Here is a 24892-nt window from a genome sequence, read left to right on the forward strand (position 1 = left end):
AAAGATATCATTCTGGCCCAAGCGCTCTGGGCTGGTGTCAAACTTTCAGACTTGAGGTCAGCCCCAAATTCTCCATCTTCACCCTCCACATCTGGTCTACACTAGAATCCATCCTCACCTCTCAGTCCTTACATCACCTGGGGCCTAGATGACAGCGATAGCTGGTCTCGCCCACTCCAGTCAGGCCTCTGTGCCTTAAGCTTTTTAAAGTGTGATCCATAGTAAGAAATACACTTGACATTGCAACCCTATATATATGCACACACTGCTTACGTAGAACTGAAGTACGTTTCTTGATCTATTATCTATCTCTACTACACGCAAGGCAATCCACTCTGATATGTTCTATTTTACATCTCCTGCGACTTCCCCTTTTTAAAAATGCTTGCAGCAGCCCACTAAACAGATTTTGCAACCCACTGATGGGTGTGACCTGAGTTTGAAAAACTGCTGCCACTGTCCCTTGAGGACTCCACCTGACACGCAAAAGACATCTTGTTCCCCTCCATGTTCGCTTTTTGTTGGTTCCCCCCAGGCTTACAGAATCCAGTTGAGGCCCTCAGCATGAGGCTGTCAGGCCTGCTCCTTGCCTCTCTCCCATGTCATCTCTCACCACTTGAGTCCCTTCTGAACAACTGTCCACAGTTCCCTATGTCAAGTCTTGGCACAGGCTTCCCCCACTGCCTTTAAGAGCCTTTCCCCTACACATCTTTTTTAAAAAAAAACCTGTGTTTTTACACATCACTTTCGATATCACCTCTTCCTTGCAGCCTTCCCAGGCCCTCCTGTGTAGCTCTTGCCTCGTGTTAAGTCCTCTTTCGAAGCAAGCATGGCACTGAGGTCATTTCACACCTACAGGCTGACCCCCTTCGCACTGTGCACCCCTTGAGGGCAGGGTTCCTGTCTTGTTCCTGGACCTCAGCCTGGGCATATAGCATGTGCTCAGCAAATGCCCTCACTTGTTCTGGGGGGTTCTCTAGATCACACGGAAAATCAATAGCTGCCAGGCCAGCAAACTTAGAAATCAAAGAGGGTAAAAAGCCAAAGGTGACCGCTTGGGAAGTCACGTGAGTCCCTCCTGCATGAAACAGATTCCTGGGGACTTTGAGCTTGGAGCCCTAAAAGGACAGAAGCTCAATTCCTTGCCTTCTGGGAACCTCTGGTTTCCGACAAGCAAGCAAGCAAGCAAGCAACATTATAAATTCAGATCCCCGTTTGTAAGATTGAGAATGGAGACTAAGACCTGGGGGATAGAATAAGAATCCCAGCAATCTTCCCTAGTCTGTCTAGAGCTTCTAAAGAGCCAGAAAGGGCACGAAGCACAGGGCACCACCGGGTCCTTAGAGACTTCATGTCTGGGGGCTGCTACTGAAAGTAGAGTTCACCTCTGTGGGCTGTGCGCAGCCGTCTCCTCTATAAAATCACACCTTCAGTTTCAAACAGCATTTCCCAGGCTCCTATCATCTACAAGCCACATCTACACTTTTGGCTACTAGCTGTGCACCATTAGTGTTATCGTTCTGTGCCATACTTTTCTTTACATCTTCTTTCTTTTTACTTCAGCAGACATCCCACCTTCATCAAACATACCTGAAATCATGGATTTAGTGTACAAGCTGTTTGGCTTCAGGTTTCACATTTCTTTTTTGCTAATAAATACTACATACAGAAGTACTTTTTTTTCCCCAGGAGTACTTTAAAAAACTTAGTCCGTGTATCACTTACAACCATCTGTGTACCACTAGAGGTACTAAGGTGGGACCAGCAGCATTTGCATCAGGGGAACTTGTTAGAAATGGAAATTCTGAGGATCCCTACTCTAGATCTGCTGGATCAGAAATTCTGCTGTAGAGTCCAGCAATCCATGCTTTATCTAACTTCCAAGAGGGTCCCAATGACATTCAAGTTTGAGAACCACTGGTTTAGAAGATTCCTCAATGTCTTCCAGTTCTCCTATGCTAAGCAATCAGGTTCCAGGAGGAACAACCTGACATGGAAACCCTGGCTTTGCAGCCAGATCCTAAACCTGCAATCTTAGGACAGCGAGGTAGCCAATCTGAGTTCTAGTCTCCCTGTCTGCTGGAGGATTCCTCGTTTGCTCACAGTGCTGTCAGGAAGATGAATGTATGTGAAGCCCGGAGGACACCAGCCCTGTGGTATAGACTTACTGAATATTAGCTATTTTCCCTACTTTCCTTTCTAATCTGGGTCCTAAAGGTCACATTACTTATGTTTTAATTTGCCACATTGTTTTGCACGGAAGTTCAGAAGCTAATGAGTAAAGGGAGGGGAAGGAAGTACCCAAGGGGATCCTCCAGTTTTGCGTCCATCTTTGTCCTTCCATCAGCCCCGCCCCCACAGGGGACATGAGAACAGGCTCTCCCTGATAGGCAAACCACACCCAGGGACAGGCTGGGAGCCCCCACAAGCCTGGAAGCAAGAGTGCAGCAGAAGCCCTTCAAGCCCGCTGAGGACTCTGCCTTGGAAAAGGACCCAGAGAGGGACAGCAGGGGGAGCTGAGAGGAGAACCACACGGCAACCATTACTAGGAGAGTGAGAAAAGCTTGCATGAATTCTCAGAAGAGAGGGAACGGCTGGCTCTGGGAACTCAGTCTGCGGGAGAGCTCTGCTGGAGCAGCTGGGCCAAATGGCCACAGGCTGAGGAGGGTTGGACCCTGGGGCTTCCCCAGGGCCCCTGTGGCCCAGAGGAAGCCGGGAGCACCCCGGACCTGTGGGTGATTTTCCACTCTGTGAGCTACCTGCCAGCTTCCTCCCTGGCAGCCTGGCCCAGGCTGCTTTCAGGAGGCCAGAGCCAATAAGGACTGTGACCCCTTCTTCCCACTGCAAGGCAAGGACTGTCCTCTCCTTCCCACTGCAAGGCAAGGACTGTCCTCCCTCTGCCTGTAGTTTCTAATCATCAACACTCAGAAAGCACTCCCAGGTCAGCAGTACTGGCATTGCCTGGGGATTTGGGAGAAATGCAGACTCCCAGGGATCCTGCTTCTCCCAATACACTCACAACTTAGGAATGAGCACTGTATTTTAACAAGATCTTGTGCTCCCAAAGTTGTATATTTTTTACTGTTTTCAAATCTGTAAGGGAACTGGGCACCTAAATAAGCTTCCAAGAATTTTTTAGCAAAGTAATCACCCTTAGGCATCTTTTGGGTAAGTTCCAATTTTTATTGAATTCAGATAAAGAGAAAAATCGACCAAGGTTCTGGTGGCCAGAGCTAGACAGGGAGAGACCCAGGCTCCCAGCCAATGCTAACCTGTTCTGAAATGTCGTGAATGCCCCTCTGCCTCAGCTCACCCCTCCAGGAAATGGGAAACAAGCTGGGGTCTCTCCCACCAGCCTGAATAATCCTGTCACAGGTCTCAACTGCCAGTGCCAGGTAGAGCTGGGGCTTTTCTGAACCCCGTGAGAGGCCAGTTTGAAAGATCTCTTTGTTCCAATCTCTCACATTGACCTTTCTGAGCAAAGCTGCCACTTTTAACAATGTCCAAACAGGAGCCTCCAACAAACCCTGGCCCAGAATCAGGCTGCACGCAGACAAACCAGGAGGCCATGGATTCCAACTCAAGCAAACCCTGGCTGGTCAGGAGCAGAGAGAAAGAGGAGATGTGCGTGCAGGCATGGGTTAATGGAAACAACCTGTCTTAGAGCAGCCTGCAAGTGGGCCACACAAGGAGGTGGCAAGCTCCCCGGGGCCCCTGGTCAGCAGCAGGCAGTGGGGAGGATTTTGCAAAGCACTTTATCTCATCCAGCCTTTGCAACTTCTAATGAGATTGGTGAGGGAAGCTTCATATTCCCGGGCACCAGCTCAATGCTTGGAACACAGGAGGCACTCAAGAAATTATTGTGGAATAAATCCATCCTCATTCTCCAAAGGGAAAATTAAAGCCCTGAAGATGCCTGCCTTTTTAGGCCATCACTCACCCAATGGAAAAGGTGGGCTCCCTGCAGGCACCAAGGGATTCAGATTTCACTCCCTTCTAGCTAACCAGACTCTCCAGAAAGACAACAGTGTTCTGACTTGGCATAGTTACACTTCCCTTTCCTGGCTATTTGAACTCCAGGACTCCTTCGACGAAGTCTTTTCAAAGGGCTCACTGCATACCAAGTACCTGGATATTGTCCGACGCGATGGACATGAGTTTGAGCAAGCTCCGGGAGTTGGTAACGGACAGGGACGCCTGGAGTGCTGCAGTCCATGGGGTCACAATGAATCAGACACGACTGAGTGACTGAACTGAACTGGATATTGAACACCAACTATCCTGTTCTCAACAGGCATCCAACTAATACAGGGGGGATGAATTAAAAGACTGAATGATGAATGAATAGCTCATTTATGGGCTTGCACGTAAGGTGCTCATGGTCTATAAATTTAGTCACGCCCCTGATTTATTCAAGAGGTTAGCAAAATATTTTGCATACAGTAGGGCGCTCAACAAATTTTCTTGAGGGGGAGAATGAGAAGCAGGGAATGAGAAAATACATGGAATCACCACCAAGTGGAACCTAAACAGGCTCTGGCACGCACGGCTCCGGCTGGAAGTCTCCGGTTCAGGGCTGGCACTGCTAATCGCATATGAGAGGTTTCTGGTCAAAGACCCAGAAATGCACAGCCAGGCCCCAATAGCTGGAGGACTGAACCAGAAGGCAGGGTCAGGTGAAGTTCAAATGGTTATCAAGCTATTCCTTCCTGCCACAGAACCACATCATCAGTTTCAAAAACTAACACTCTCCTCTTCACTCCCAACCCCAGAAAAAGACTGTGACACTTCCGGGCAGGGCCCTGAGGACATCCAGGCAAGGACACCGGTCTAGCGAGGTAGGGGATGGGCAGTGGGTAAGGACGATAAGTAAAGACTGTGCATTGAGAGAGGCTGGAAGAATGTGCCTTCTCTGATGGGCCTCCGAGTTCTCCCTTTGCCTAAAGAGGTCTCTTCCGTGACCACCAGGAGGCTCTCCTGGGTTTTGCTGCTGGGTGACTCTGCTCCCTGGATGCCCCCTTGAGCCATCTGTCTCCTGCCCTCCCCCGGCACTGCAGATACTGGGTGGCTGATGAGAATACTAAATCACTGCTGATTGGACACATCCCTCACTGGGTTATACTCAACAGCAGGCTGGGTTTTCTAAGGTACCTACACACACACACAGTAAAAGGGAGAGTGTTTTTATAAGGCTTCACAGCCTGCCAAGCCCTGCAACTCCCTTAGAAAACACACATTCCCTTCTCTATTGTTTGGTTTTGGTACAAAACCAAATATTGCTTTAGTGATTAAAAAAAAACCAACTGAAAAGTTTTTTTAAAGAGCATGCACAAAACATTCAGCCCACCTGGTTCAACATACATAACCCAAGCTGGCTCCCAGACCTGAGCCAAGAATGAGCTCTGTACATCTAGGGAGAAGGAAAGGAAAAAAAAACACTCCAAGGAGAAAATGGCCCCTTGCCCACTGTGGGGGAAGGAGCCCAGTCAGCTCAAATTCTTTTCTTGGGAGATGCTCAGAGACTCAGTTCTAGTGAGGTCAGGGTCATCAACAGTTTCCCTGGCATTGCACCACCCTCAGCTACCCCCTGCTGCTTCACTCCTGGAACTGCTCCATGCAAAGGAGAACCAAGCCTCCCCCACAGCCAAGACCCTGGGCTCACCAACCCCCAACTGAGAGATACCTCCTCCTGGCAGTTGTCATCCACAGAACTGCCTGGGGTGAGGCTCCAACCAGAGTCCACGGCTGCCCTCTGGTGGCAGCGAGGGGGAAGTGGAACCCAGGTATCCCAGGTCCCTGCCCCTTGGGAGGGGCCTTCAACTCTGGACTTTCAGGCCAGCACTTTCAGTCCCAGGTCAATTAGGAACTCTGCCATCAGTCACAGAGCAAGGGGCAGGAGTCAGCTGGGGAAATTAACTGCAGGATCAATAGGGCAAGGCCCTTGGAAAAAATGAATGTCCCTCAGACACTGAATGAGTAAGCGGGCAGCATGAGGGAGGCCCAGGCCTCAGTGAAGCTCAGGATTAAAGGAGCAGCACTGTCTGGAGGCCAAGCAAACACCACTCACGCTGCACAGTGGAGAGCACCACACCCTTTAAGTTACGCAGATCCTCAACTGGAGGGATCAATCCTCAATAAGCCAGGCCCTGGGAGCCAGCACTACTCGTGGTCATCTGGCCCTTGGGGCTAGGCACCCCGTTCTCAGCAGGCTCTCCTCTGACCCTCTGGAGCCTGGGTCCACACCACACCCACACGGGAATGAGCTCCAGCTCTCAGATTCCAGCCCAGAGTCTGAGAAGCAGATACCACCACCTCCTCCTGTTCTTTGGCTCTAATGAACGTCCTCTAACACCCAACAGTGCCGGAGCTCCAGGGACTCCACTCCACCCAGCCTGTCAGAACAAAATGTCTCCCTAGAGTCCACCCTGTCCCAGGCGGCGCCCAACTCCCTGCCTTCTTTTCCTCCAGCACAGGGCACTGTCCACCATCCACACATGGCTCCCACAGCTCCCGCTCAGACGTGGGCTCTGTGAGGACGGACCTCGTCTGGCCTGGCAGCTGGGGGCAGCACTCAGGGGGCTCTCAGCAGCAAGCTGGGAGAGGAGCTGCTGTCTCTCCTCAGGGCTTTTCCATCTTAGCCACCTTTCCGCTATTGGGCTGTGACCTCTTTCAACACAGCAAAGGGTTTCTCCCAACCCTTCCCAAACACCCCAAGAGCCCAGGCAATGGGAGTGAATTTAACCACCAGCAAACGGCTCTGGAGCCCTGTAAAAGACTCTCCAGAGCTGCCCCAGAGACGGTGACGAGGGTGTCAGGCATCTGCATCCGTCTCCCCCTGACCTCCGGCCTCTGCACCCTGAGCTAAGACCGTGGTTCTCAAGTGTGGGGCCAGGCTGTGGGTGGGACAGACACAGTTCAGCACCAGGTTTGCTGGCAACATCACCTGCTGGCCTTGTGACTTTGGGCAAGTTCCTTAACCTCTCTTTCAGGAAAATGGGGATATTACTAGTTCCAACTTTACAGGATTACATGTAAAGGCATCAGCATTCTGCCTGACATGCAGTAAGTATTCAACAAGTATCGGCGACCATCAAGAAGGTATAAAGACATTATTCAAAGCCCACCCAGGCACCCAGGACTACTTTATCTTTGTCACATTCCAGGGTCACCTCTGGGCTGGATGAGTTCACAGGAAACAGAGAGGGAAGGACCACGCTGCTGCCACGCATCCTGAGAACTGCTCCTCACACTCAGGCTTTCAAAAGTTCGGGCTGTTCGCTGGGAGAAAAATGATGATTCAGTCTCTATTTGTCTATATGTGGGAGGCAGGGTGGAGCAGGGGTTGGGGGAGTTGGCATCCTGGCTCTAAGGACCGAAATTTGTGCTTCAGGAGGCAGAGGACAGAGACAGGGGAACAAAGTGACAGCCTCAGAAAAGAACTGAAATGATGCTGGCTTTCCCGGAGGGGTGGTGGCTGGTTAATGCCTCTGCCCACAACAGGCAAATGCGTGCGCGCGCACACACACAGCCTGAGCGTGCGGAACAAAGACAGGGCAGGAAGCAGGCCAACTCGGGAGGAGCAGGGGTTCCGGAAGAGGAGCCGCTCTCTGAGAATGTGACTCAGGGTCCCAGAGAAGGAAGTGGAGCCCTGACTCAGCACAGCAAGGATCAACAGGACCCTGTCCTTCTCCCACACACCCCACAAGTACCAAGGCTGCCCTCTGACACCCCCAAAACCCTAAGTGGCATGGGTTTCCATGCCACTCAAATCTGAAGCTGCAACCCCAGGGAGTGATGTCAAGCAACTAACTCAAGCTCATTTGAGCCCTGGCCCCGGGAGTCACATGACCTCCTTCACAGAGCACATGGTCCAGCTTGGCACACAGCATGTGCTTGATAACTGCTGGCTCTTCTTCCCTCCTGGCTGTCCAAGATGCTCACCTTGACCTCATCATACCAGCAGAGAAGCTGGTATGCGGAAGGGAGCAGGCAGCCCTGAGGGGTGAAGGGAAGGGGACCTCAGTGGAGAGGGAGTTAACAGTGCTCTGAATTCCATATGCCAGTGTCTTTTCATTCCCACTCTCCTCTTGGACCCTCACACCCTGGGATGCAAGACAAACAGAGACCCCCTGTTAGAGGTGAGGGTGGGGGCAGAGGAAGAACTCACTCAGGGTCACTGAGTGGCTCCCCATTCCTTAGCTCTGCTTTGACGACCACCGACTCTTCAAACCAGAAGCTGAGACCATGCACACCAAGTAGGGGCATACTTGCAGGAACACGTGGCAGGCTGTGAGCACCTCGGGGGGTGGCCATGGGGTCTGAACCTGGGTATCTGCTGTGGGCAGTGTAGCCTGGTGGTTAATGGTGCGAGGCAAGACCAGCATACACAGTCCTAGCTCTGCTCCAGACAAGTCACTTGTGTTCTCTGTGCCTCAGTTTCCCATCTGTAAAGTGGGGATGTGAGTGACAGTGCTCACCCCAGAGGAGTGCTAGAAGGACAAAGTGCACAAGCAAGCAATGCACAAATTCAGCACTTAATACGTGGCATGTATTAGCAAGAGGGGTATTTCTTATGAATGAATGAAGGGCACAGAACACTAAAATCAGAACCACCTGGGGAACTCACTGGCAGTCCAGTGGTTAGGGCTTGGCGCTTTCACTGCTGCGGCCCAGGTTCCATCCCTGGTCGGGAAATTAAGCTCCCACAAGCCATGCTGCTGCTGCTGCTGCTAAATCGCTTCAGTCGTGTCCAACTCTGTGCGACCCCATAGGCGGCAGCCCACCAAGGCTCCCCTCTCCCTGGGATTCTCCAGGCAAGAACACTGGAGTGGGTTGCCATTTCCTTCTCCAGTGCATGAAAGTGAAAAGTGAAAGTGAAGTCACTCAGTCGTGTCCAACTCTTCACGACCCCATGGACTGCAGCCTACCAGGCTCCTCCGTGCATGGGATTTTCCAGGCAAGAGTGCTGGAGCGGGGTGCCATCACAGTGCCATCAACAACTGTTCCCTCTCCCAAAAATCTATTCGTCTGCTCCACAGGGCTCCCCTACAGGAAAAGAGCACCTCTTCTCCTGCGAGAGGCCCTGACAGGAAGGAATTTTTAAGCAGAGAGCAGGCATCAGCAAACTCTTTTCTGTAAAGGGCCAGGGAATAAATATTTTAGGATTAGCCATCCAGTCTCAAACCCAACTACTCAGTTCTGTGGGTGAGACAATATGCAAATAATGGGTGTAGCTATGTGCCAATAAAACTTTATTTGCAAAAACAGGGTGACAACAGTCTCCTGCTGAAGGGAAGCAGCCAGGTGGCAGCTGCCTGAGCACTAAAAACAGGAACCAGCCTGCCAGGCCACCATCTCACTGAAACTGAGGTTCAGTAATCAAAGAAGAACAAAAAAGCAGATGGTGGATGGAGCTAGAGCAAACAGGGTGCCACCCTATGGCCCCACCTCCCTGGCCTGGTTGGTGTGAGGCACCCAGGGGCACCCAGGCCAGTACCACCCTTGGGAAGAAAACTGCCTCGGCTCTCTGGGCCTCCTGATCCTCGCATCCCAAATGGGGACACCACCACCTCCCTGGCCTAGCACTTGAGAATTTTTTTTTTTTAAGTGTAAATTTAAAGCTTGAGGCAGCAGCCCATCTAGCTGTGGAGTGCTTCTAAAAGATAATACAAATAAATGCTAATGACTTTCTAAGCAGCTGTGGCGAACAGGGTGCTGGGCTGGGTGTTCACGTATGAGGGAAGAGCAAGGAGGGAGCCTGTGTCCCTGGCCAGGGCCGTCTCCCGTTTCTTACCATTTGGAGGACAGGACTTGTGGGGCAACCCACTGCCTTTACCAGGAGGGCGGGACAGGGAGAAGGGAGGGGTCACAGATCTCCTTCAGGCTGGGGTCCAGCTGGGGCAGGACCACCTCTCCCCAGGCCCAGGCCCACCTCCGGCCATCTCAGCCACCTCTGCCTCCGGGGAGTAGCCTCGCCACCGCCTGCTCCACATTCTGGGCAAGGACTCTGCTTCCTTCTCTTCCAGGTATTAAGCGCTGAAGCTCAGAGGTTCCAACACCCCAAATGGGATGTGGCTCTGATGGGACTGGAATGCCTGCTGGATGGAAAAGCTGCCTGGACCAGAAACCACGCCTCCATCCAGCTGATCCCCCTCAGAGTCCCACCCCAAACAAGGGCTCCATGTCAAACCAAGCTGAAAACTTTACGTGCCTTTGCCTCCTCCTGAAAATTTACCAGCTGCGTTCAAGCTCCTTGGAGTTCCTACAGGGTCTGGATAGTCTTTAACTCACTGTTTCCCAAGTGTATTTGGCCTTGGAGCGTCCCAAGTTCCCATCTAGAATCCTCAGCCCCATCCTATCTTCTGCCCCACCCAGACTCCTCCTGTCTCTGGGAATCTCCTTTCCCTCAAAGCCCAGCTCAAGGATGACTGTCCCAGCCCCACAGCCCACCAAGTCCTAAGCCCACCCGCAGGTGTGGGCCTGGCCATCTTCCCCTGACCCCACAGGGAGCAACTTCATAGGGAAAAGAGATGAGCAAGGGCACAAAAGAGGCTTGCAACCAAGCCCTGAGTGGAAAACGCAGGCTACGAAGCAGCGTACTATAAATTATGATACTGTTTTGTTGCTGTTTAAAAAAAAAGGAAAAAAATACACCTGTATATCTATACATAGGAAAATGTGACAAGACATATATCAAATGTTAATAGTGATTATCTGGAGTACGGGAGCCAGACAATTTTCTTCTGTACAGAGTCAGACTGTAAATATCTTAGGCTTGGAGTCATATAACTCCGTAGATGCTCTAACGCAGCCACAGATCTAGAAGATATCTACACCAATGGGAGAGCTATGTTCTAAAAACAACTTTATAAGAGCAGGTGACTGGTCAAAAGGTCATAATTTGCCAGTTTCTGATCTGGAGATTGAATATGTGATTTTTAATTTGTCTATTTTATATTTTTAAGTATTTTTCAAAATTTCCACCATAAACATATTACCTATATAAACTAGGAAGGAGGGAGTAACCAATAAATTGTTCATTTTGGGGGAGGGAGGGATAAAAATTAAGTATTTGGGATTAAAATACACATACTACTATATAAAAAATAGATAACCAATAAGGACCTACTGTATAGCACAGGAAACTATAATCAATATTTTGTATTAACCTGTAAAGGAAAAGAATATAGACAAATACATGTACATATATGTATAACTGAAGCACTTGGCTGTATACTTGAAAGTAACACAACTCTGTAAATCAACTATATTTCAATAAAATTTTTCTTAAAAAAGCTTGTACTGCGCTGTAAGAGCTTACAAAGCAGCCTCTCCCACACATCTTGGTGGCACAGGAATGCAAATCCCTAAGAGGTCCAAGCTGGCCATCTCTGTAGCTCAAGCAGGACTTCCCTGTAGCTCAAACGGTAAAGAACCTGCCTGCAAGGCAGGAGACCAGGGTTTGATCCCTGGGTTGGGAAGTTCCTCTGGAGAAGGGAATGGCAATCCACTCCAGTATTCTTGCCTGGAGAATTCCATGGACAGAGAAGCCTTGAGGGCTACAGTCCATGGGGTCGCAGAGACGGGCACGACTGAGCGACTAACACATACATGAGGTCTAAGCTGGCCATCTCTAGTGAAATGACCAATACTTACCTTTTAATCCAGAATGTCCCTCCCACTGAAATAATGCACCCGTACGGTTCTGTTCTGGACTCTGGCCCAGTACCCAGTAAACTGAGGACATCTGAAGTCAGACATCTGAACTACAGGGTACTACAAATACTACCCAGCAGTGTGAAGAAAAGGCAGCTCTGATGCGGAACAATCTCCAAGAGATACATTTTAAGTGAAAAAAGGCAAATGGGAGAATACGCATTTTAAAAAGGAAGAAAATGCTACATGCATATAACCACTTGGGAACGCTGCTAACTGTCTTGGAATGACACAAGAGCCTAGGAACACTGCCTACAGAGGAACCAGGAGGCAGGGGGTGGAGATGGAAGGAAAACTTATTGTCCCCTGTACCTTTTTATTTTGGTATCTTGTGTAAGAGTCTTCTATTCCAAAAATGTGAAAAGAATGAATAAAGTGGAATTTAACAAAATGAATCACACCCAAAATGACACAGGGGCCTCACAGGACTCCAGCCAGTCAGAGCAATGAAAGCTGAACCTGACCCTGTTTCCTCACCTGTGGGGAGGAGGTAACCTGTGTGGCAGGCCCACCTCCACCTGGGAGGCTTGAGAAAGGCGAGGTGTTCACCCAACCTGCACAGTGACCAACTCCATTGAGCACACGAGTCCCCACTCCCCCAGGTCCCCTTGCCTGCCAGAATGTCCTCACGGCCCCAGCCCACAGTGTTTGCAGAAGGTGGTAATGATGCTGAGGGACTCGGGGCACAGGAAGCCCAGACCCCTATCTGCCAGTCTTCAGCCTGGTGGAGGCCTTGAGTCCTGTAGAACCGCCAAAGACCCAACGCCACCAGCAACACACCCTCCTGGTTGGGTCGCCTCTTCCTCCATCTCCACCACCACCCAACACACCCCATGAAACACCACACTGGGCCTGGCACCTACACCCCCAGCCCCACCCCCAGCAGGTGGGAACATCTACCAGGCTCTTCACAAGGGACGGCGCCCTTCTTAACCCCAAGGAGCAAGAGACTAAGAAAGGGGTTCTCAGCCCGTGTCTGTGCATCCCAAGCCCTCCAGTCAACACACAGGAGAATGAGCTTCTTGCCATCTCATCTGCAGGCAGTTGCACCCCCCAAAACGATGCCAAGCCTTTACTTTCACATCTCCCCTGGTATCTCACAGCCCCCTGAAAGATGGAACAAGCAGGAATTGCCTTTTCCATTATATTTTGGAAAGAATGAGACTCAGGGAAGCAAAATGACTTCAGCCGACACTTCGGGCGACAGCAACCACAGCCAGACCGCCTGGCTCACTGTCCTTCCCTCTTCCCATACCCTGTCGGCTCCCAGAACCTTCTCTTCTAAAGACGACCATCCCGCAACACGTGCAGGCTTCACTGCTTCAGCGGCTTCCTGAAGCCCGGTCCCGCTCCCAAGCTCTTGGGCACGCTCATCCGACAAGACGGGAACAAGCCAACCCACCCCCCCCCCACGCTGTCCTCTCCAGGGAGTCCACACACACATGTCCAAGAGACAAGGGGCACCTGATTCAGCGAGACCAACGTGAGCAGCTCCCAGGACGGGAAGAAATGACCAGGCCCTGCTCTTCTGCCAGCAACCTACCCCTTCTTCAAGTGCGTCACGTAAGCGCTCTGGAGGGCGGCTTCCAGGAAGTAGGTGAGCTCGTAGTCGACCGGGTGCGAGCCTTTCAGGTGCCGGGATGTGGTGTTACTTGTGACCTAGCAAGGGAGACACAGAGAGAGCTGCTGTCTGCAGGTTCCAAGGCTGAGGGGCTGGGGCCAGGGTCAGTCCAGGCAGGGGCAGCGGCTCCAGCACCTCCCAAGCCCCCAGGCACCTCAGGGACACGTAGCGCAGTATTCAGACCAAACGCAACCTGATCTGTTTCCACTTAAAATAAGTCTACAATATAATACTTTCCAGCAATACTAACTATTCACATGAAATGTTACAGGAGTATCTAAGGGTACACAGAGACTAGCAATGGTGATGGAAGAACCTCAGCATCCTCTATGCTTTAAACTGAGTAGATGGTTTCCTACCCACTAAGTATTACATTGTATGATTTGAAGACAGACTACATGTCATTTTATTATACTCTGTCAATCTACAATATATTAGACCAATGCTTTATCTAAAATGCTTTGATTTTGTATACCTTGACAAATTTTACTACCCTATGTAATAAATGTGTATTTTTGTACTTGGAGAAACTGTTGCTAAATTTTAAAGTTGTTTGGTTTTAAAGGCATTGATAAGGGATATGTATGAAGCCCATGCTGTCTGTCAAATAAAACACTACCCTTCAGAAAAAATAAATAAATAAACCAAATAAGTCTAAACCATTCTCTGCATGCAAATGGATGCCCACAACAGCCCTCCAATGCTGGTTTTATTTGCACTTCAGAGGAAACTGAGGCTCAGAAAGTGCCTGAGAACACAAAGCTGGCTTGAGCCATGACTGCAGACTCAAGTCTGGCCAGCTACACATTCCGGGCTCTGTATTTATTGGTCCAACAAGCACTCAAGCGGCTACCAAATGCCAGGCACTGCACTGTCCTGTCACATACCTCAGAACAGCTGGATGGCTGAGCCCGGGTCTCTGGGGAAGCTGAGGAACAACTATATTATTAACTGAGCTGTCACTTAAGCTCAGCCCTGGGAGGGCCTGCCTTCACGACGCCACCTTCCTCTCTGATCCAAGGGGAAAAAAAATTAACGAGCCATCCACCTATTTTTCAAAAACTGACATAGGTTTAAGGATTCTTAGTTCCTCAGAGGATGGCGCTGGGTCTTAGAAGGCATACTCAGTCTTGCCGAGAATGCACAGGGTTCCACGGCCTGCCCTCCCTGGACCCACATAACCAGTTATCGAGGCCCATCTGTGAGCCCAGAGTCCCCGGGGTGCTGATTCCAGCCCTGAACACCATTACAGCTCATCGCCTACATGGTCCCCTTTACAGAGTCCAAAGGCCAGGCTTCTACTGAATGGGTGACTTTCTCTTCTTCCTGAATGCTTCCTCCAAACCATATGTAATTCAAATGTGAAGAGCTTCTAAAACACTGCATGTGACCTTGGCAGAGGTCAACTCAAGTCTCCACGTGGACCTGTGCCGGTGAATACACTCGAGTCCTGTTTCTGCAGCCTTAAGAATGGGCCTCTTCCCCACCAGGGGATCCAGTGAGGGACTCCCAGGGCACCTGAGAGTCGAGAAGAGTGTCTGGCCTGACTGCACCCCTCCAAGGGGAGTGGGTGGTGCTGACCAGTCGCTAAGTCACGTTCAACTCTTTGAGACCCCATGGACTGTAGCCCCCCAGGCTCCTGTGTCTGTGGGGGTATTTCCCAGGCAAGAATACTGGAGTGGGTTGTCATTTCCTCCTCTAGGGGATCTTCCGGACCCAGGATCGAATCTGTGTCTCCTGCAGTGGCAGGTGGACTCTTTACCACTGAGCCACCCAGGAAAGCCCTCCAAGGGGACAGGAGTGGGCAAATAGACTAACCTAAGCCTCATCTATTAAACAGAGATGACTATAATACTTACTTCATAGAGCTGTTGTGAGGGCTGTCTCAAACAGGGCTGTCAAATTTGGTCATACGAGCTGAGCTCATCAAGGAGTTTGCCGGCTCCCCATAGACAGCGTGGACTCTTCTATTTATTAAAACAGTTTTCTGGCAGTAAAGAGTCTCACGCTAACAGGATCAGGATACTATAAGGAGTTTCCAGAGCATCTTAAGGATGGGTGCAGGGCCCTCTTTTCTAATTTGCCCAAGCATAACCTATGGGGTTAATTGGCGGGGCTGGAGGGCTGGGTGGTGCATAGATACACGTGCTCAGCAGAGGGCAGTGATGACAACGAGGTTGTCATTTCCAGCTTACCTTCTCCAGTTCCTGCAGGAACACCTGAGCGATCCAGGAGGCTCTCTCAAAACAGGTGATCACTTCCTCCTCCCTCTCAGTCAGGCGGGGGCGGGAAGCAATGGAGTTGGGCAGGCGTTCCAGGGAGAGGCCTGCAGGAGGAGGGGCGCACTTCGGACCTGCCCTGCTTGAAGGTGGGGGCGCCCAACTCCAGGCCCCTCTCAGGGGCCCAGGGTGGCCTCATCTGAGACTCTGGAGCAACCAGTGGGAAGCAGAGGTCCGGGGAGTGGGGGGGAGGGCCTAAAGCAAGAATGGTATTAGCAGCAGCTGGCATCAAGCGGTGGGGAGACAGCAGGCACCCGTGCCCCATGTGGGGAACCACACTGGTGGTACCCGCATGCTCAGCTCCTGCCTGGCCTTCCAGACAGCACTCCACAAAGCAACCCTGACCCCTCCCGAGGCACTCTCCATGTCTGAATCCTGGAGCGGTTATTTACATCCAGCTCTTCTCTCCCCCAGTAGTTAGACTTGAGCAAATGAGTCTCTCTGGACTGTATCAGTGCCAGTCCTTGCACATGGTAGCTGCTCGATTACACAGCACTTACACACAGACCTCTCAAGGAACCAACCAATCTCTACCCCGCCTACGTTACACGCTCAGATCCTCTGTGCCTGCAGGAGAATCTGCTGTTTTTGTGTCCCTGGCATTCACTTTCCATTCTTTCAGCAGCAGCACCTCACTTTCCCTTTGAGTGTCCATCCCGCAGCCTCAGCCCCCATGGTTCACAGGGTAAAGACCCCATCCCACCTCCAGGGCAGGCACGTGATCCAGGCTGACTTATCATCAAGCCCACAGTGATTGGCTAGGGTGTGCACGTGGCCAGGTGGGGCCAAGAGGACCCCATCCCAGAATTCTCACCCCTTCCACTGGGCTTGTTAAGCAGCTAAGAGGTCAGACTGGAAATGTTAGGGAAAGCTGACCTTAAAACGAAGCAACATAATGTGAATGTCATTAACATGAGGGTACACTTAAAAACGGTTAAGATGGTATATTTTATACATGTGTGTTTTCTTACCAAAATTCAAATATAAGAAAAGTGAAGTGAAAGTGAAGTCACTCAGTCATGTCCGACTCTTTGCAACCCCATGGACTGTAGCCCACCAGGCTCCTCTGTCCATGGGATTCTCCAGGAAAGAATATTGGAGTGGGTTGCCATTTCCTTCTCCAGGGGATCTTCCCAACCCAGGGATCGAACCCAGGTGCCTGCATTGCAGGCAGACACTTTTAACCTCTGAGCCACTCTAAAGTCAAAACAAAAACAAAAATCCCAAAACTATAAGAAACCAGGAAGAGAAAGCTGTGAAGGAAAACAACTGTATTTTTATCTGTTGTTTTAAGACAGGAAAAAGACTGACTAAACTCTTAATCATTAAAAAAAAAAAAAAAAAAATGAAGTCTACACAGAGCAGAGATGAGCCCTGATGGTAAAGGGCAGATTCCTGAAGAGTTTGAACACCTTGCCTGAAGAACTACACCCTGAAAACTTCCAATGTCTGCACCAAGAAATCACTTCCCCTACTTCTCCCTTGAGGCAGGGGAGGGGTCAAAGTCTGCTTAAATTGTACTCCTGACCTGAGACAGCTGCCCTAGATGGCGGCTCTCAGTGGGCAGAACTCAGAGCGTTCTCATCTTTGTGCCCACACAGTATGTGACATGTAGTAGGTGTTCAAGATGAACTAACTGAAGGAAGGGATAAGAAGAGAATCCTCAACTCTCTGCTTTTGGGCCTAACATCCAACTGATGACCACTTAACATTTCAAACCTCCTCTCCCCTCCCCCTCTCTTATCTCCTAATTTCGGGCTTTATATCTTGAGTAGATAAAGAGATAAACTGCCTTCCTGTCACGTGCAGCTCATAGTTCTGCCTCCAGGCTCTCATCCATCCTGCTCATAGCTCCCAGGATGATCCTTCTAAAACTCTACTGCTTACAACCCCTACAAGGGTCCCTGCTGCTATAGCAAACTCCTGACTCTCTGTACCACACCCTCCAAGGTTCATCCCTGTCAACTCCCTAGCCTTGTCTCTCACCACACATTATAGATTAAATGTTTGTGTCCCCTTGAAAGTCACATGTTGAAAACCTAAAGCCCAAGGTGATGATATGAGGAGGCTAGCCTTGGGGAAGTGGTTAAGTCCTGAGGCTGGAGTCTGTAGAGACCCCAGAGAGCTCCCTCAACTGCTCCATCATGTGAGCATGCAGCAACACGCTGGCAGCCTGCAATTTGGTTCAGCAGTAGAGAGCCCATCTGCCAATGCAGGAGACACGTTTGACGCCTGGGTCACAAAGATCCCCTGGCAAAAAGAATGGCAACCCACCCCAGTAATCTTGCCTGGAGAATCCCATGGACAGGGGAGTTTGGCAGGCTACAGTCAGGGGTCTCAAAGAGCCAGACACAACTTAGCAACTAAAATCAATAACAATCTGGAAGAGGTGCCTCACTAGAACCTGATCTTGATTTCAGACTTCCAGCCTCTAGGACTATGAGAAACAAGTGTCTCTGGGGGTACAAGCCAGCCAGTGTGTGGTGCTTTGTTCTAAGCCTGAGCTCACTAGGACACCGGACCTCCTGCACCCGCACCCAGCCTCTGCTCCCAGATGCTGACTGCTCAGACTGTTCCTCTTGCCTGGAATGTAAGGACCCCCAAAGTCCACCCAAAATTACAGCTCACCTTCTGCCCCACCGAGTGCCACCTCCTCTGTGGAGCTCCTCCTGGTACACCCTGGTATAATCAACCATCTCTCCTGGTCTATACTTTACATATTTCAGCCCCACCATTTTTTATACTTATTTATTTGTGCACATTTGCTCAGCCAGACTGTAGGCTCCTTAAAGGCATAGGCCTCATCACGTTCCCCTTTCTACAACCTGGCACACAGTAGGCACGATGCAAGCACTGGCTGGCTGAACAAACAACAAGCCTGATCATGTCTGACAAAGTACAGAGTACTCTGCAAACACAAGGTAAGGAATGACTGCCTTTCTTGGCTAGATGTCAACCCATATGGATTCAGTGACCTTGCCCTCTGCCAGGATGGGGTGTGAACTGGTTCAAAGGTCGGGGTGCCTCAGTCTGGGAAACACTGGGCACAGGCCGTGAAGGCCCTTGCTCGACACAAAGACTCAGTTTTCCGGGTCACCAAGTGTCAACATGCCTCTTGCCAAATGACTCAGAACCAGGAGAGGACTGACGGGGGAGGAAGAACAGAGGGTGAGCTGGAGGAGACGCAACCAGAAGGCAGAAGAAGGCAGGACCCCCGCATCAACTGCTAGTGCTGGCCCAGCCTCTCCTCTTGAGACCCATGGCCGATGCTCCCTGAAGGACAGCGGGACACAGAAACTGTTCACACCTGGCCTGCAAGCCAAGCGCAGATGGCTGGAGGGCACAGCCAACTCCAGAAGACACAGAGAGGGTCTGCTTCCACACACCCTGTGCCCGTCCTCCCCGCCCCGGGCCAGAGATACGCTACTGGTTGGGTTCCCTACTGCCTTACCTCTGGGCCCAGAACTGGGATGGGTGATGCCAGCTGCCTGGCAGGTTCAGGCTGCCAGTTCCAAGACCCCAGTGGGCTGGCCACAACAAAGCATCTGTCTGTGGGGCTGCTACCTTCCCTGCACTTCATCCGTTTCTTCAGCTCCTAGCAGGGGCCTCTCCACTGTGCTTCTTGGAGAATTCTAAATCCATCCTCCTTGGAAGCTCACAGCGAAACCACCTCTTCCCTGAAGGCTTCGGAAGTCTCTCGACTCCAGAACCAGCAGAACGTTTTAGCTGCGTCTCCTCTGCGTGTGCCCTTCCCCTACACTGTAACTTTCCTCTGCCCATTTCTGGTTGATCTTTGCACCCAGCGAGAGCAAGACCTGGTGTTCAGTGAGTGGAAGGACGCACAGAGGAATGTGCACATTCACTCAGGCAGAGTGCAGAGCCTGGTGAAGCTTCTCCCTCTCTAAAAAACAGTGCATGCTGAATTTATAAACAAACCGTAGCATATTTATACAATGGAATACTGCTCAGAAATAAACAACACAGATGAATCTCTCAGAACTTATAACTGTGCAGAAGAAGCCTGATATCAAAAAGTACAGGCTCTATGATTTCAGTTATATGTCATTCTAAACAAGAGCAAAATTATTACCTGTATTAATAGAAAAGAAGCAACCATTGCCTGAGGTGGGCTTGGGGAAGGGACCAATAGGCAAAGGACCTGAGGGAATTTTCTGGGGTGATGAGTATGTTCTTTGTCTTTACTGGGCTGTTGGTTACATGGGTATCTACATTTGCCAAATTCATCAAATTACACACTCAAGACCTAGGAACTGTATAAAAATATATCTAAAAACAATAAAAATATTCCTCTCTTAAAGGAAGCAATTATGACTCTAGGGAACTAATGAAGATCAAATTAGAGGGGATATAGTCATTGAAGTGGTGGTGTATGAAATAATTTCCAACATACAGAAGACCAAAAAGCTTCCTGGAGCTCCTCCTAGTGAGAGTCACAGTCCAATTACTGAGTTCTGTCCATAAAAAAAGGCTTCTTTGCCTTATATTTGCTCTTTGATTCAAATGAAGGTCCATTTTCCTGTCTATGAATATCTAATGGGAAATATAGCGGGGACTCCAGGCCTCCAGTTTCTTCACCCTCCGCCCTGCGTGTGAGACCACACTAGGTCCAAGACGGAGACAGGCTGCTCCTGAGCCTGCTCCCCAAAGATCCCAGTGGATCCCAGCCCTGTCAAGTGTCAAGAAGCCAAAGGCTACCAGGAAGCACTGGGTACTACCTCCTGAATTTCCACTAGCAGAGGGGTCTTTCTGTGAAAACACCCTGTCCTATGAGAGAGGGGAGTTCCTCTTTCAAGAAGAACTCTTGCTTTCTCATGAACTCCAAACTTTCCGTTTGGAGGCAAACTGACCCTGGCACAGCTCTGGGCTCAACACACAGGCTGGCCCTGGCCTCATCAGTCTGAGTGACTCATCCCATCCTGGACGGCAGTTCTTCCAAGAAGCCCCGCCCTTGGAGCCTGGGGTTCTGGATGTGGAGATGGAGAACGCGATGCTTTCTGTAGTGGAACTTTCCAGATATGTGGAGCTCTCCCTCCTGCCTACCCAGCTGGTCAAAGAGTACAGGGCACGCAGGAAGGGCACACAACATGGAGGTGGAGGATGGCAGAGAGGAAGACATGCCAGGGACTGCTCCAGCCCTCAGAGGGGAAGCCTCAAGGCCAGGCTGGGAAGAGCTCTTACAAATCACACTCAAAAGCGGACAACTGTGGGAATACAAGATGGTACAGCTCGGTCATTCCTCAGAAGATTAAAAACAGAATTACCATATGACCCAGCAACTTTACTTCTGGGTATATACACAAAAGAATTGAAAAAAAGGTCTAGAAGAGATATTGTACACTTATGATCATAGCAACAGTATTCACAATAGCAAAAAGGCAGAAGCAACCCAAGTGTCTATTGATGGATAGATACAGAAAATGTAAGATATATATACAGGGGGATATTATTCAGCCCTAAGAAAAAGAAATCCTGCCATATGCAACAACACGGACGAACCTTAAGGATGTCATGCTAAGTGAAATAAGCCAGTCACAGAAGACAAAGTCTGTATGATTCCACTTCTACAGGGTACCTGCAGTAGTCAAATCAAGGACGGAAAGTAGAATGGGGACTGCAAGGGGCTGCGGGAGGCGAATGGAAAGCTGTTTACTGGACGCAGAGTTTCAATTTTGCAAGATAAAGTGTTCTGGAGATTGGTTGCTCAACAACATGAATGTACTTAACATTACTGAACTGTACACTTAAAAATGGTTAAGATAATAAATTTTATGTGTATTTTACTGCAGCTGAAAGATTGTTAATGGTTAAGATGCTAAATTTTATATTTTACCAATTGAAAAAATTTAAGAAAAGAAGAGCAGCCAATTTGACTTTATCAGTCTCTGAAAAGTGCATATACTTTGACTTCACTCTACTTCTAGAAATTTATCCTTCAAAAGATAATGTATGCAAAAAAATTAAAAATTTAGTTTTAAGTATATCCAGTACAGCATTGTTATAATGGCAAAAAAAAAAAAAAAAAGAGAGAGAGAGACAGACTTAACCTACAGGTTCAATAACAGGAGATAAGTGTGCTAAACTGCAATAGATTCTTGCAATGAAATGCTATGATGCTACTTTAATGTACACATATACTAGAAACTAGTTTATAAAATATTAACTTCAAAAAACAAGTTACAAAATACATGAATGTATGAACTTATTTTTCTTTAAAATATAAACCTACAGGAAAAAAAGACTGGAAGAATATACCCCAAAATATTTACAGAGATCCAAGTCTCAGTTTCCCCAAACACAAAATAAGGTCGCTAACAATGTCCACCTCATAGGCTGGCTGTGAACATTAAATTTGATGATATTCTGAAGAACAGAGCATGTGCTCTCAGAAAACATTTCAAGTAATGCTCAAAATGATCTGTTAGGTAGGGGTTTAGCCCTTCCCTAGAATGGCAAACAGGAAATCTAACTCAGGGAGAGGAGATTCCCTCCAACACCTCTCCACTCTAAGTGCCAGCCAGACCCAGGTCTTCCGGCTTCAACACCATCCGTCCTCTCAGCCCAGACTCCATACGTCTTTCCTTACTTACCCTCGATGACCCGCCAGCGGTTCCCAAATCTCAGGCTTCTGGCCACCCATGGGGGCCTGCCTTTCACATGTGTATCTAATGGCTGAAGGACAGCCGTCTACCCTGGCACAGCTGGGCCATGGTGTCAGCGCTGGTTTCTCAAATGCACCCCTCTGTCCCCCGTCCACATTTCACACCCCCACCAACTACTCTCGGGGGTGGCCTCCAACGATGGAGGAATGGGCCACCAGGAGATGATGCAGGGAGACCACACCCACTCCTTCACTCCCAGCTCCACGGTCTCCCTTCTGTGAGTCCGCCCACCTTCCTGCCCTGTTTTGTATCTCTCAACCCAGGCAGGACCTCAGTAAAATCTTGGTGAGCACACAATGAACACACCAGCCCCTTGCAAGACGCCCAGACTGCTCATTCGTCTCCATCTGCAGGCCAGCCTCTCCCTCCAGGGCTCACAGTCTGGGGCCAGGGCTGACCCGTTTCCCACAAGGCAGATGGCCCACACCCCTTGAAGAAGGAAGCCAAAATAAACAGCTAATTCCTGCCATACCAGGACTAAAAAAAAAACCCCAAACCAAATATCCCCACCATATCCCACCCTAGGAGCTGCCTGGTGTTCTTTCATTTTTCCAAAGTTTTCTTGCCTGGAAAAAAATCCCATGGATTGAGAAGCCTAGCAGGCTACAGTCTTTGGGACCCTACTGAGTGAGCATGCACACATAAATGGTTACTTTTTAAAAAAAGGACACGTGTGCATAAGCTTGAACTTACACACACACACAGACACACACACACACACACACACACACACACACACATAAAGCCATAAAATCCCAGGAGAGAGCAGAAGAGCTGGCGGTTTCAGAGACTGAATGAACAGAAAAAAAAATCTTGAGGAGTGAGGAAAAGATAATTCTCACAGCTACTTAATGTTTTTTACATTTTTACTTTAAAATTTTCACAGCACTTTCACAATTTAGCATCATACTGCAGTATTTTGGGTGAACCAGGGCTATCTCCCTCCATGGCCAGGTCATCCTTTTATTAGCTGGCCAGGAGATAAACCTCCCAGAGTAGCCTCCCTGGTGCTGGACTGTGAGCAAGAGGCAAAGGGATTGGCTTGGCTAAAGCACAAGGCACCTCTGGCTTTCAAGGGGCCCACAAGCCCCAAACTAGGCAGCAGTGACTAGGTCTGTAGGGTTTCAGGCAGGACACATGGCCGCAGAAATGGGGCGTCATTGTCGCAAGGGCCAGAGAACAGGAAGCAACACAGGCTGGAGGAGAGAAGGAAGTCATCTGCCAAAGAACTGCTGAGAGGTGGACAGCGACCCTGGGGCTTTCAGGGCTGAACTGCGTAAGGCTCAAGATGTCAAAAGAACAGGCCTTGAAGCATCATGCATGTCCATGAGAACTGGGGATGCCCTTAGAACTCAGATGAGCAGAAAAGAGGATAGTTCGTTACGTGGATCCACAATGGCTTTGCCTAGACTGCTCCAGATGGGCCCAGACAGGGTGCTGGCCAACAGATGAGCCCAGTTTTACGGGAAACAGGCTGTGCCACACCCCATGGTATGGCCACCTAGGGCCAAAATTCTGGAACACCAGCAAAAGGGATACCACAAGCCTTCCTGCCGGGCTCTCGATGCCCCCTCATTTCCCAGTCCCTCACACACACTCTCTTAATTCCAGAAAGGTATGACTATACTTTACTCCAAATCAGTCACTTCCATTTCCCCAGGGCCTCCCTCTGGATTTTTCCTTTACCTGGAAGGCACCTCTTCCATCCATCTGCAGCTAATCCATCCTAAAGTTCAGCCTCACGTGCCAGCTCACCTGGGAAGGCCCCACAACTTGCTAGGTCTCACTCACTCCCCTCTCTGGAACAGAGTGGGTCAAACAAGTTCTCCCTGGGCATCAGTGATTCTCCTACTTGGAGATGGGCAGCTGAGGAGCTGTAGCCCCCAAGGGGATTCAAAGACCGACCCTCCCACCCACACCAAGGCAGAGCAGCCCACAGAACTGGGGGCAGCCACGTGGCCAGGACACTACGGCCGAGCAGCAAGTCTGGCATCTTGCCCAGCAGGCCATGGGAGTAAGCTACAGACCAGCCACCACTGGGAGTTCCCGTTTCCTGCTTTTCCCAAATGGTGGACTTCACTGACACTACAGCCTGCCGATGCATAGGCAGGGCCGGAAAGTGTGGCACTAGGCGGCTTATGACTCACCAGCGCTGGATGGCCGCTGCACGCTGGATGGCTGCTGCACGCTGCGGGCCGCCTCCAGAGCGGCCGCTTCTCCCCGGGCACAGCACACCAGCAGCAGGCTTTGCTCACCCACCTGCCACTCTGAGAGGAGGGACCCGAGGTGTCCATCGTGGCACCCCCAGCGGGCACTTGCTGAATCAACTGCTGGCAAACTTTACTCTCTCCAGTGGGAGCTGGGCCAGGGGCACAATGACAAGACACCAGACCCCTGGCAGGAGAAGCAAACCGATCTCTAACTGGGGAGACTGGGCCAAGGTCCAAACGAGCTTGACAGAGGGAGAGAATGCTGTAGTCTGCAGCTACTATCAGGGGGATCTCCTGGTGGAGGGGCACCTGAACTGTGTCTGGAAGAAAGTGTTGGTGCTACCTACATGTAGAGGGACAAAAATGGGGTTGGTTGGCGAGGACAGT

At 50.1% G+C, this 24892-nt stretch overlaps 1 protein-coding gene across 9 annotated transcripts in view; it reads right to left on the minus strand.

The window, feature by feature from the left end:
* TTC7A (tetratricopeptide repeat domain 7A) overlaps nucleotides 1-24892 on the minus strand; it is a 159296-nt gene that overhangs the window by 115662 nt on the left and 18742 nt on the right. For 7 of the 9 annotated variants that reach the window (XR_011255693.1, XR_011255692.1, XR_011255690.1 and 4 more), the window contains 2 exons: nucleotides 15532-15662; nucleotides 13259-13374 (listed from right to left, as the gene is read on the minus strand). Coding sequence is in view for 3 of the 9 variants with exons in the window: in XM_069583382.1 (XP_069439483.1) it covers nucleotides 13259-13374; nucleotides 15532-15662 (247 nt within the window). In the remaining 6 variants the exon portion in view is untranslated. Of the gene's footprint in view, nucleotides 1-118; nucleotides 368-13258; nucleotides 13375-15531; nucleotides 15663-19066; nucleotides 19400-24892 lie in introns of those variants that run through there. The other 2 variants (XM_069583385.1, XM_069583387.1) reach the window with 2 other exon arrangements.

This window comes from Ovis canadensis, chromosome 3 (assembly GCF_042477335.2).
Source record: "Ovis canadensis isolate MfBH-ARS-UI-01 breed Bighorn chromosome 3, ARS-UI_OviCan_v2, whole genome shotgun sequence".
Lineage (NCBI taxonomy): Eukaryota > Metazoa > Chordata > Mammalia > Artiodactyla > Bovidae > Ovis > Ovis canadensis.